The 13,628-nt window shown below is 45.6% G+C and overlaps 1 protein-coding gene across 1 annotated transcript in view; it reads left to right on the top strand.

The window, feature by feature from the left end:
- The window catches only part of LOC144687473 (plexin-C1-like), an 83,703-nt gene that overhangs the window by 35,510 nt on the left and 34,565 nt on the right, over positions 1 to 13,628 (top strand). The window contains exons 5-9 of the mRNA XM_078553679.1: positions 1,591 to 1,723; positions 5,292 to 5,460; positions 6,425 to 6,533; positions 7,926 to 8,016; positions 8,101 to 8,187. Of these exons, the coding sequence (XP_078409805.1) occupies positions 1,591 to 1,723; positions 5,292 to 5,460; positions 6,425 to 6,533; positions 7,926 to 8,016; positions 8,101 to 8,187 (589 nt within the window). The remainder of the gene's footprint in view (positions 1 to 1,590; positions 1,724 to 5,291; positions 5,461 to 6,424; positions 6,534 to 7,925; positions 8,017 to 8,100; positions 8,188 to 13,628) is intronic.

The following is a 13,628-nucleotide window of genomic DNA, read 5'->3' as shown; positions in this document are numbered from 1 at the left end:
CCTAGCCAAGCTGTTTCAGTACAGCCACAACACTGGCATCTACCCAATCTATGCGGAAAATTGCCCAGGTATGTCCTTAACACAAAAAGCAGGACAAATCCAACCCAGCCAATTACCGCCCTGTGAGTCTACTCTCGATCATCAGTAAAGTAATGGAAGGGGTCATCAACAGTGCTATCAAATGGCTCTTGCTTAGCAAGAATCTGCTCACTGATGCTCAGTTTGGGTTCACCAGGGCCACTCAGCTCCTGACCTCATTACAGCCTTGGTTCAGACGTGGACAAAAGAGCTGAACTCCCGAGGTGAGGTGAGAGTGACTGCCCTTGACACCAAGGCAGCATTTGACCGAGTGTGGCATCAAGGAGCCCTAGCAAAACTGGAGTCAATGGGAATCCGGGAGAAAACTCTCCGCTAGTTGGAGTCATACCTAGCACAAAGGAAGGTGGCTGTGGTTGCTGGAAGTCAGTCATCTCAGCTCCAGGACATCACTGCAGGAGTTCCTCAGGGTAGTGTCCTCGGCCCAAACATCTTCAGCTGCTTCATCAATGACCTTCCATCCATCATAAAGTCAGAAGGAGGGATGTTCGCTGATGACTGCACAATGTTCAGCACCATTCGCGACTCCTGAGATACTGAAGCAGTCCATGTCCAAATGCAGCAAGACCTGGACAATATCGGGACTTGGGATGACAAGTGGCAAGAAACATTCGCGCCACACAAGTGCCAGGCAATGACCATCTCCAACAAAAGAGAATCTAACCATCGCCCCCTTGACATTCAATGGCATTACCATCACTGAATCCCCCACTATCAACATCCTGGGGGTTACTATTGACCAGAATCTGAACTGGACTAGCCATATAAATACTGTGGCTACAAGAGCAGGTCAGAGGCTAGGAATCCTGCGACAAGTAACTGACCTCCTGACTCCCCAAAGCCTGTCCACCATCTACAAGGCACCAGTCAGGAGTGTGATGGAATACTCCCCACTTGCCTGGATGAGTGCAGCTCCCACAACACTCAAGAAGCTTGACACCTTCCAGGACAAAGCAGCCCACTTGATTGGCACCACATCCACAAACATTCATTCCCCCCATCACCAATGCACAGTAGCAGCAGTGTGTACAATCTACAAGATGCACTGCAGGAACTCACCAAGGCTCCTTCGACAGCACCTTCCAAACCCACAATCACTACCATCTAGACGAAGGCAGCAGATAGATGGGAACACCACAACCTGGAAGTTCCCCTCCAAGCCACTCACCACCCTGACTTGGAAATATGACACCATTCCTTCACTGTTGCTGGGTCAAAATCATAGAACTCCCTCCCTAACAGCACTGTGGGTGTACCTACACCACATGGACTACAGCAGTTCAAGAAGGCAGCTCCCCACCACCTTCTTAAGAGCAACTAGGGATGGGCAATAAATGCTGGCCCAGCCAGCGAAGCCCCACATTCCATGAATGAATAAAAAAAAATTTTTAAATTTATCCAATACTCGATATTTTGGACATTCGTCTTTAAGCTATGAATGATATCATAATATAACTCCCACTCAGTGCTTTGTGTAAAACCCATCTTTTAAAGGTGTTCCTTTGTTCATGAATATGAAAACTCAAGCAATCCATCTTACTGCATTACCACCAAAGAAGGAAGCAACAGCTGCCCAAACATGACCTTAAAACCTTCAGCGATAGATCATTCCTTCAAGAACACAAAGGTAATGGACCAAAATGTCTTTAAATTTGGAAATTACACCTTGGGAAATTAGACTATTTTAAACTTGTATCGAACTTTCATAGGTTACACTGCATCCAGTTCTGGTCTCCACGTTATGTAAAGGATATTGAGGCACTGAAGAAGGTGCAAAGAGGATTTCCAAGGGTGATACCAAAACTGACAGATTTTACCCATCAGGAAAGATTGAACAGGCTTTCACATAAAAGCATAAAAAATTCACAGCAAGAAGGAGGCCATGCGGCCCATCATGACTGTACTGACCAAAAACAAAGAGCTATCCAGCCTAATCCCACTTTGCAACCCTTGTTCTGTAGTCTATAGTCTTAGTCTGTAGTTATGGCACTTCAAGTGCATATCCAGGTATTTTCTAAATGTGGTGAGGATTTCTGTCCGGAACACCCTTTTCAGGCAGATTTCAGATTCTCACTACCCTCTGGGTGAAAACCACTGTCCTCAACTCCCCTCTAATCTCCCTGGCAATTACTTTAAATTTATGCCTCCACACTGTTGACCTCTCTGCTCATGGAAATAGGCTATCCAGGCCCCTCATAATTCCCTACGCCTCAATTAAATCTCCCCTCAGCATCCTCTGTTCCAAAGGAGCAAACCTACCCAGGCTATCCTCATAGCTAAAATTCTCCATTCCCGGCAACCTCCTTGTAACTCTCCCCTGTACCCTCTCTAGTGTGATCACATCCTTCCTACAATGTGACCAAAACTGTACACAGGACTCTTAACTGTGACCTAACTAAATCCAACTTGCCATTTTCCCTTGGATCCCATGAGTTTTTACTTTTCTGGCCAGTCTGACATGTGGGATCTTGTCAAAAGTCTTACTAAAATCCATGCAGACTACATCAAATGCACTACCCTTCTCAACTCACTTTGATACTGCCTCAAAAAGTTCAAACAAGTTAGCCAGACATGACCTTTCTTTAACAGATCCATGCTGATCCGTGATTAAATGATGATTTATACTGTCCACAGAGTTTGTTGCCAATAATTTGCTCATCACCGAGGTTAAGCTAACTTAACAACCCATAATCACTTGGTCTATCCCTTTCTCCCTTTTTAAACATCAGTACAACCTTCGCAGTTCTCAATCTGCCTGTAGCCAGAGAAGATGAAAAATGATGGTCAGAGTCTCCACTATTTCCTTCTTTGCTTCTCCTAGCAGCCTGGGTTACAATTCATGCGGACCTGATGATTTATCCACTTTCCAAGATGCTAAACTCCTGAATATTTCCTCCCTCACCATGTTTATCTTATCCAGTATTTCACTCTCCTCCTCCTTAACTGCAACGTCTGCATTGTTTGTTTCTTTTATGAAGACACAAGCAAAGTATTCATGCTGATGTCCTCTGCCTCCACACACAGGTTCCCTTTTTGATCTCTAATTATGCCTATTTTTTGCTTAGTTATCCTCTTGCTCTTTATGTATTTGTAAAACATTTTGGGGTTTTCCTTGATTTTATTTACAAATATTTTTTATACCCTTTCTTTGCTTTTCTAATTTCTTTTTTCTCTGGATAAGTAATGACTGAGAGGTGGCCTCATAGAGGTGTGTAAAATTATGAGGGGTTTGGCAGGGTGAATTAGAGAAGACTATGGGCGGAACCTTCCATTCTGGAGTCCAAGTCCCATGGCGGGCGGGAAAGTCAACGAGATTCCCACTGGGCAGCGGGAGAACTGAACACGCGCGATCTTCTGCTGTTCGGTTCATTAATTATGCATCCGCGAGGAGCCTGGTGAATCTTATGGCAGGGTGGGCAGGAGGTGGCCTGTCCTGCCAATACCTAATGGGGTCAAAGATCCTGGCACCATATTTCAATGGCACCCAGACAGATATTCACTCAGTGGTGGCGGGGAGTTCCGCATTACTCCTCCACAGTCCCTGTGGCCATAATTCAGACTAGAGAAGCTGGCAGATGTGAGCAAACACATTCCAGGTCATATAAAGGCACCTCCGGCATTGCCTTTTGCTCATTTCTAGGTAAGAACACCGCCTGTGATACACCCATGGCCGGGCCAATGCTTGCCATTGCAGTGGACCCTGTTCACCCTCATCTTGACCTTATAGAGGCCCCAGTGCCTCTTGCTGCTCAGGCCATTGCTCCTCCCTGTGCCAACCTGCGATGGGCACTTTCTCCTCATCTGGATGAAAGCCATTACCAAGGCAGGTTTTCCTGCAGGCTGCATCATTGACACCTCAGTGGATCTGTGGATAAATTGAAGTGATAAATTCAGTGAACATGATCTTTATAGATTTCCCACTATCTCAAAGCCTGCAGGCCAGTGCTAAATCCTTCACCTGGCCTCTGTCTAGACATGGCATCCCCACCCCAACCCTTCCAGATGAAGAACATCCTGGAGGACCAGATTGGGTGTTCCTCCCATTCATACATGGAGACATTGCTCTTTGACCAGGTGATGAGAGCCGTGTGCAAGAACCCTGTCTCTGACACTATTCTGCTTGCCTCCACTACTCTCAAGACTCTATAGAGAGACTATTGCCTTGGCAGCAAAGAAAGGCTTACCACGTGAGCCCTGGTCAACCGCGACCACACATGGGCCAGAAGTTTACAAAGGAGGTGATGCCCTTCCCCCAGGGTGAAAGGTCAGGAATAAGCCCGCCTCTGATTGGCTGGGAAGGCCCATAGCAAGTTGGGTCATTAATTGTGACAGGACGAGACTTGCACCTCCATCTGGGAGAAGCCCCATCTCCGAGAGCTACCAAACAATCAAATGGCCAGCGGCTCTCCATTCCCAGCAATGCCACTAGGACAGGTGGCCACTGTTGGGACTACATGCAGCCCATGTGAAGAAATGCCATGGGCCTGGACTTCAAGGCAGGCCCTGACGTTTGGGGTGGGGGCCAGGGGCATCAAAGCAAAGGGGAAAGATGGAGGTGGGATAGGACTTTGTTGGGGGCTTTGGGGGGGGCTTCGTTGGACAAATGGTATCTAAATAGGAGACACTGCCCTTAGCCAACAACAAGGCCGTGGGGTTTTACATGGCAGCCTGGACACTTGGCCCTTGCATCTGCTGTGGGTAAAATCCCAGCAGCAGTGGGAGGAAACCCTTCAGTAGCCACCAATTGGCCACAGGCAGCCGCCTGACACCCTCCCCATCATGGGTGAAATTCCGGCGGGTGATGTGTAGATGACAGGCAGAGCATACAATTTTCTACCCGCCCTACACCTGCCAACCAGAGTCCAGGGGTGGGGGACAAATACAATTCTCTAGCCATGGAGTAGTTGAGGCAAGTAACACAGATGCATTTAAGAGGAAGCTAGATAAACACATGAAGGAAAATGGATAATAGAAGGGTATGTTGATGGGGATAGATGAAGAAGGGTTGCAGGAATTTAGCATGGAATGTAAACACCGTCATAGAATATTTGGGCCAAATGGGCTGTTTCTGTGCTGTAATTTCTATTTAATTCTATGTAAAGATGTTATAGAAATGCAAGTTGATGTTGTTGCAATGTCCTAATCCTGTGGATTTATTCTGAGGCTGTATTTTCATGTCAAACATCTCCTTCTAGCTTTTTACAGTAGAATTAAGAGGGAAATTCAGCAATTTCATGAATGAAAATGCAACTTGTATGCTGAGGAATGCCAGAAACAACGAAGTCATTTGCACTGCCAAATACACAACCCAGTGTTCCTGTAGAGTGCCCAACAATATCTACACACAGCTCGAAAATCAACCAGGTACCAGATCATCACACGGCGAGACATTCAACTTCAGCTGGATTGCTTGGGTTCAGGGAAATCCTTCAATTGGTGAAAGTACTGATAATCCTCACAAACCAGAGACCATTCAGATTTAATATGCAGCAACTCTAGATACAGAAAGGGCCTCACTTTTTTCCAGTATCAAAGCTTTGTATTTGATCTGTTGATATCATTGTTTAATAATTTGATTTCTAGCCAATGAAATCTTCAAACCCTCAGATAATCCCGTTCTCCAGTGTAAGTGAAGTCCTGATTTTAATCCATCTCATCCAGCACAACTGAGGTGTTTAACCCATTAAAATTATGGTGGAGTGGGCAGTTTGCATCACATCCAGAACATTTGCCTGCTCCTTCTAATAGGATTTCACTAGGATCCCAATAGCACAGGGGCTGCCCATCCCAGACAGGCAGGCAACTAATTAAAATGAGATGGTCGAAGCTCAGTGATGTCATTGGCACCTCGCCACCATTTTAACTCCTGGGATTGGGAGGCCCAAGCAACCTTGAATCCTCCAGCACAACATGGTGGCAGTCAGCATGGAGGCCAGAGAGGACCAGGTTTCTGTGTTCCATGGGAGCAGGAATTCCCCTCCTGACCCAGCAAGGACACCTTGGGGCCTCATTCCCCCACCCACAGGATTTCCCTCTCATCTTCTAGGCCCATGATTGATCTGGACCCCTCCACTCCCTCCCCCTCATTCACCTTGTGGGGGATTGTTCCCTTCTCTCCATTGATTTCCAGTTCTTGCATCATCCCCACCGGTTTTGAGCAGAGAAGCGTGAAAGAGGTCTGGGTGTTAAATTGGCCTGGGCCTGAGACGTTCGTCTCTCCAAGGGTTTTCCCCCATCTCACAAATTATTTATCCTGAGTTAAAATCAGCCCTTAGAATTCTGCAATGTGAGATGATTTTAACACGTGTTCCTTGCCTGTTTCTTGTAGACCCAGTCACCATAGAGGCATCTGTTGAATTTAGATCCTTGAATTTCACCACCCGGTTCACAGTCCATAACTGTTACAAGATTGCAACGGCTCGATTTAATAATGCTCCGTAAGTTTGGCATCTCATTTACATAAAATAGAACCTTTGATTTAGTTTAGGAGGAGAAATGGCTGCCTAGAAAATTAAAATGGGAAAGATTTTGTTGTAGGGTGTTGGTTACAGTTCAATAGATCTGAAGAATTCTTTGTAGTCACACATAGGTTAACTGTAAATCTTTATTGACTCTAGCGTTAGAGCTTCCTTTGCTTGCGTGAGATCAGACTGTGCGTTGTCCGCTATTTCTACCAGTACTCTGTCTCTGATGAGTTCAGATTTTAAGTCTCCATATTCACCACCTTCTGCCATCCTGTATGGGTCATTGATGAATGAATGGACAGGTTTTCCTGGCTGCTGGCCACACTTGTTAAATTTAGCTCTTTTGAGTATTTTACTGCTTCTTAGATTGAAATAAATGTTAAATGATTTTATTACTTCTTCAAATTTAGCAACTGATTCATTGATTCCCTGTCTTGCAATAATGTCATTCACAATCAGGCCTACCAAGCAAGGGAGCGTACAAATAGTTGTTTGGTCGTATAGAAATTGAGTGTTGCTGAAAAAAGAGACTTTTTTTGTCGAAGCTTTTCCTCTTGCACTCATCAGGACTATTCACAAGAAAATACCAAGGTCATGGGAAACAACATATTTATACTGTATGAGAAGAGAGCGCTGATTGACAGTTGATTGTGACCGACAGTTAACTGCCAAGCATTGTTTGCAATTTAAACCTTGACTCTGATTGGTCAAGACATTGCCCTGTGGAATGAACCAGTGAAGGGGTCACTTATTTTGTTTAGCTGAAACAGGCACAATGTGTGTATATGGTCTTTCTGTCTGCAAAGAAGAGGGCCCTGTGTATTAATATATGTAGCTTCCAGTACACACAAATGTGCCAGACTGCAAGCCCGACTGACAATCTTAAATTGGTTGTCAAGCTACGTATGGAAGCTACATATATTAATACACAGGGCCCTGCTCTTTGCAGACAGAAAGAACATGTACACACATTGAGCCTAGTTCAGCTAAACAAAATAAGTGACAGCCATTCGCTGGTTCATTCCCCTCAGCAATGCCTTGACCAATCAGAGTCAAGATGCTTGGTTTAAATCTCAAACAATGCTTGACATTTAACTGTCAGTCACAATCAACTATGCATTCTCCATGGCAAGGCCTCTGCCTATCTACCATTGGTGCTGAGATTGTCTATTCTTTCTGATACCTCCTGGTCTCTGGATGTGGGACACTGCCTGGCCTCTTCTGCAATTCCAAGAGCAAATAGTAGCTGGTTGGTGGACTGGTTGGGCCAATTGGACTGTTTCTAAGTTGTAAACTATCTATTTCCGTATAAAACTGCTATTTTCAGCTATTAACAAAGGACCGTTTTCTCCCTTCTTGAACCAGATGTTCTGAATGTATCAAGTCTGGGTGTCACTGGTGTGCGGTAGAACATCGATGTACTCACGCCTCATCTTGCAATGGAAGTGCTGGACGGGTAACCAGGCATTACTGAATTTGATGTAATTGTTTAAAAAAAGAAAACAGACATAAAAATCAATAAGATCTCTCTTTATTTCAGTTCTGCCCTCAGATTGATGAAGCAAAATTAAGCCCATCTCCAGCCAAGGATCTTAACATTTTCCTGAAACATGCAACAGTGCTAAAAGTAAGTCCCAAAATAACTCTGAAATTAACCATGGGGCTGTTTATAAGAAAAGCAGGCTGTTCCCCCTTGTGCCCTGGCAAATATTTATCCCTCATCTAACGTCACTCAAATAGACTATCTGATCATCACCATATTTCTGTTTCTGGGTGTTTGCTGCATGCAGATTGGCTGCTGTGCTTCCTACATTACAACAGTGACTAAAGTTCAAAAAGTACTTTGTTGTCTGTGAAGTGCTTTGGGATGTTCTCAGGTTGTGAAAGGCGCTACAGAAATTCAGGTTCTTTCTTTCTGAGGGAGATCAAGGGCATCCAGCAATGAAATGAATTTGACAAAAAATTGAACTCCCTGATCTGTGTTAGTTTTAATTCATGGTTTGAAACACTAGATTCAAAATGGAAGTTACCCATTCATTAAAAGTTAACATTTTTGGTTAGGGTCAGATGTCTGGCTTACTCTCACCGTTCTTTTTCAAAGGGGAAAAGTACTTTGACAGGCTAACATTTGGATTGCAAAGTTGTTAAGAGATAATGTCACAGGAACAATTTCTATAATGCGATTAAAGAAAGGCCATCAATTGTGAACTGAGTGCATTTAAACAATTATTGCAGGTTGCAAACTCCACCAGCTCGAAGGACAAGGGCAACTGCTGCATGGGAACACCATCACCTCCAGGTTCCCCTCCAATTCATAACCCATTCTAACATGGACATTAGTCACCTTTCCTTCAATCAGAATCTTGGAACTCCGTACCCATTGTGGCAAATGCCTCACCACACAGACTGCAGCTGTTCAAGAAGGTCCCCCACTGTCTTCTCTGGACAACTAGAGGTGAACAAGAAATGTCAGTCTTGGATGTGACGCCCAAATCCCATAAACAAATACAAGGAATTGTCAAATTGCCCAAACCCAGTTGTCATATATTTGTGACACTCAATCACCCCCAATGTGATCGTCCTCTTGCGTTCATATCTAAAAGTTGTAAAGATTATCAGTTGTTATTCTCCTTATCTAACTGACAGGCATGAACTTCAAAACAAATATCTGCTCCTCACAGATATTACAAATATTAACCAACACATTTCCTGTTTCAGTAGATGGTTCCTCTTAGCTTTGTGCTCAAGAAGGAATTCTGCTTCACGGGTTTGTAATAATATCATCTGTGGGATGACTGTTTTCTAATTTTTGCTGAGGAGGAAGGTTGCCAAATTCTGTGAAAAGAATTCCAAGGGGCCTTGCCTGAGCGCTGTTCTTGATCTAGACTCTGAGGCCGTGATTTTCCCTGCCCGCCGGTGTCGGGCGTGTTCTATAGCACAAGCGGATAATACAATGAGAAGGACAAAAATCCGTTACACAACGTCATAAAACCAGTTCGCGATCATCCGCTCCGCCTGCCGATGATGGGCCGCGTTCTCCTCCATCGGACATCAGGAACCTCATTGTAATACATCAGCATCTCATTATCAGGCCTGCCCGCTGGACTCCTCCCCTCCCCCGCTGGATTGTCCGCCACATCGGCAGGAAAACACGCCGACATGTTTCACAACAGTTTACATAAGACATGCACTTGGTGGGCTGCACTTCACTCGGGACTTTGAGGTTTGTTTGCCTACCTTGCTTCGCTCAGCATTCGCAGTCATCAGCGCCAGGCTTCACAGACAGCACTACATCACTTTTAGGTGGCTCATGGGTGGGTCTCTACCTACCAGATCAGCCATATGTGAGTGGCAGGGCAAGGTCTTGCTTGGGGAAGGGGGAGAAGCGCCTCAGACAAGGGAAGTTGCTGCAGGGCAAGGGCTGTACTGGGGAAGGAGGGTATCCCAGGGTGTGTGTGAGGGGCACATGTTGATCTGTTCAAGTGGCCTCAAGATGGTGAGGGCTGAGGAGGCAGCCTCCAGAGGAGATGAGGCCAGATGGAGTTGTGAGGGTGTGTGTGAGAGAGAATGAGTGGTGATTGTCCGTTAAGCTGGCAGTGAGTGAGATGCCAGTGAACGCGTGATGGGCTTGAGTGTGTGAGTTTAGAGTGATGAGATGGTTGCCTTATCCTGATAGCACGGATGAGATCATTCATCCTCTATCTGCGTTGGATGACCAACCTCTTCTGTGCAGCATTGGCACTGATCACCACTCCCATCGCCTACCAAGCCTGAGCGGTAATGTAGCTGCCCCTCCTGTGGCCAGAGCGGGGGTAGGGGACATCACAGCGGCCTCCACGGCGTTCTAAAGGTGATCGAGGGCTGCAGTCTTCTTGCCTTTCAGGGCCATGTCTTCTTTGCTGCAGTCCTGGGCTGGAAGCACTGAGCGCGGCTGTACTTTAAAGGTGGTGTGTGGCGTGATGAAGCAGCGAGGTAAGGGTGTGGCAGGTGAATCGGAGCCCACTCACCATCGAAATGGCGTGTATCCCTGGAATGCATCATTAATGTCGTGGGTTTGGGATGATACGACGCAAAAATCTGCCATTACGGCCTTTAGTGCAAATCTGGGACGATTCCGCCCTTAGTCATGGACTCTTGATAACACAGAGGGAAGCCACTCAGCCCATCAAGTACATGCCAGCTCTCCATAGAGCAATCCAGTCAGTCCAATTCCCCCAATCTAGTGTATTGGACAATTCCCAGTCTCACCTATATTGCTGGAGGATTTGATTCACTGGTGAACTTATTTAATATCTTGGCCTAATATGAAATGTACTTGGCTGATATTGTCAGCTTCTGAAGTGATGAGAGGTACAGTGGAATTCTACATACCATCCAGCTAGTGTGATCTCTGCAGTGCTCTGAGGTAATATAAAATATATCCAACAGCCCTCACCCAGCAGGCTCATGATAACAAATATCCCAGAGGTAGGCCCAGAATCAACAAAGCAACAGGTCTGACTGCCAATTTCTGGCTGCCCAGGTCACCCTGAAAGCTGGTTCTGTCAATGGGCCAAAAGTGTGAGCTGATTGACCAATGTTACACTCATTTTACACCCAAAATCTGGGCACAGCACTGACCAATTTCTACCTCAGAGACAGATTTTCAACTCACTGTCCCAGTGTAAATCTGGCATCTTACATCAACTGCCCATTATAGAAACAGCCTTGATTTTTATTTCCATTTCTTTAAATTGATTTGTGTTGCTGCCATTCACTGATAAAATCCATGCCCGCATGCCATCTCTGCCCCACCCCATCTACAATCTACCCCCTGCACCCCCAGCTCCATGCCCGATCAGCAGCCCCCTCCCAGCAATCCAAAGGCCACCCTTCAACACAAAAATGGTTTTGCTGTAATTTCTAGATCAATGGCCCCTATCACAGTTGTTGATTAATATCCATGGCTGCGAGTACTGCTGATGGCCAACTTTAAACTGAAGGTAGTTTTTGGGACTGCCCTGAGAATGAGGCCTTTCTCATCTTAAGTGACTGAAAGTTTATCATTGGTTAAGTTCGGGATGGTTGTGAAAACCCAAAGGGTTCAATAATGTCCTTTAAGGAAGGAAACCTGCCACCCTTACCCAGTCTGGCCTATATGTGACTCCAAACCTACGCCAGTGTAGTTACCTCTGAAAGTGGCTTAGCAAGTTACTTAAATGGGTCAAAGAGCTACAAAAAATATGGACAGCAGGTGTTCCAAGAAGAAAGCTCAGCGACTGAAGATAGGCAATGAGCGCCAACCTTGCCATTCACATCCCAAAAATTAATTTCAAAATATTCAGCCTGGCCAAGTAGCTAATTGCTGACAGCATGATTTGATAAATTTAGGTTTGTCACTGTAATTGGAGCTCTGAGTTTCGTGAGAGGATTGGGAGACTTTCCGAATGAGAATTGACCTTCGATTGCAGTCAATTTTCGAGTAGGTATGGGCATTTTAAGTGTCCAATTCGTATTGGCAGTGTAGATTAATAAACTGCAGGGGTAATTTCCTGACTTCCAATGCCACCCATCATCCCAGTAACCCAATAGGAAGTAGCCGGGGTGTATTTGAACTAAGAGCTCTGGTCGGGGGCTGGAGCTCCCTACGTGCGGTACGAATTGCAATGTTGCACTTGTTTATGGAATCTCAAAGATGTTTGACAAAGGTTGTGCTGTGGAGTCTATATTTTTTGTGCCACATTTGTGCAGCAAGTGATGTGGATGTTTGTGGTTGTGTCAGATGTATCTTTGTTGTATCGAGTATTTAAAGCAAAAATTACCTTTTTATTTGAAGTATCATTTCCCTGTTAATTCATGTGTAATTTGCATTGCTTCTAATTTGTGTAAATAAACTAATGGTTACAAAAAGTGGAATCTCATTGGTAATTTCTTAATTTGGGGGTCATTCAGTTATTTTGGTTTACGGTTCCCCACAGGGATTGTAACACTCACATTTTCCTACATTATATTCCATCTGCCAAATTTTTGCCCACTCACCTAACCTATCATATCCTTTTGCAACTCTTTTTGTTCTCCTCACAACTTACTTTCCTACATATCTTTGTATTGTCAGCAAATATGGCTATAATATGCTCTTCCCCTTCATCCAAGTCATTAATTGTAAATAGTTGAGATCCCAGCACTGATTGGGCAGTCCAGTAGGTACAGTTTGCCAACTTGAATATGACACATTTATCCCGATGCTCTGGGTAGAATTTAAAGTTGGCGACAAGCATCTTGCCCACCATCTGGAGAACAGGCAGGAGCCTTGCATCGCCTCCATTGTAAACTAAATGCCCATCAGGTGCTTAACTGCCATGAAGCAGGCCTTCCCTGGGTTTAAGACCCTGGGGCTGAAACCCTGCTCACTGAGAGCTGCCAGCCAATCAGACTGGCAACTCTCCACTGCCAGTCAGGGCAACTGGGAGCAGTGGCAGCTGCCGGTAATGCATCCATCAGAGGCCTCGGATCGATGAGGGACCCAGGCCACAGGTGAGTGAGGTGAGGGACAGGGTCACTGGCTAGGAATGAGTACTTGGGGATCAGAAGAAAGGGCGAGGGGGCTCACTGAGAGCCACCCCTTTCCTGATCTCTGGTCCCTTGATCAGGTACTGAGTGCCCATGAATGAAGGAACCCCCTTCAATCCTGCGCTCCCTGCCCCCTACCCCCTGAAAAGCCAGCAAGCAAACTCTAAAAGGATTTGCTTTTTGGTCTTCCCGTGTGGTGATTCCCACCTGCTGGAGGTTGAATAGCAGCGGAGGCGGGTGAGGCCCCTTAAGTGGGATTAATTGCCACATTTGTGCAGGGAGTGATACGGGTGCTTGTGGCTGCAGAAGATGGGTATAAATTGCCCACTTAAGGGGCTCAATTAACATCCAGGCAGGAGGCTGCCCATTAGCCTTACCCAGCTGCATTTAACCTGGTTGGGGGATGCGGTGGGGAAGACTGTGGAATATCCACCCTGAACATCTGAACTTTACCACCCGATTAAATGTCCTCCTGCCTCCAAACCCACTGCAGGGAGTTGGGGGGGCATTAAATCCCGC

This window comes from Cetorhinus maximus, chromosome 12 (genome assembly GCF_964194155.1).
Source record: "Cetorhinus maximus chromosome 12, sCetMax3.hap1.1, whole genome shotgun sequence".
In the NCBI taxonomy this organism is placed as follows: Eukaryota; Metazoa; Chordata; class Chondrichthyes; order Lamniformes; family Cetorhinidae; genus Cetorhinus; species Cetorhinus maximus.
Note: the sequence above shows the minus strand (reverse complement) of the source record. Positions and strands in the feature narration are given on the sequence as shown.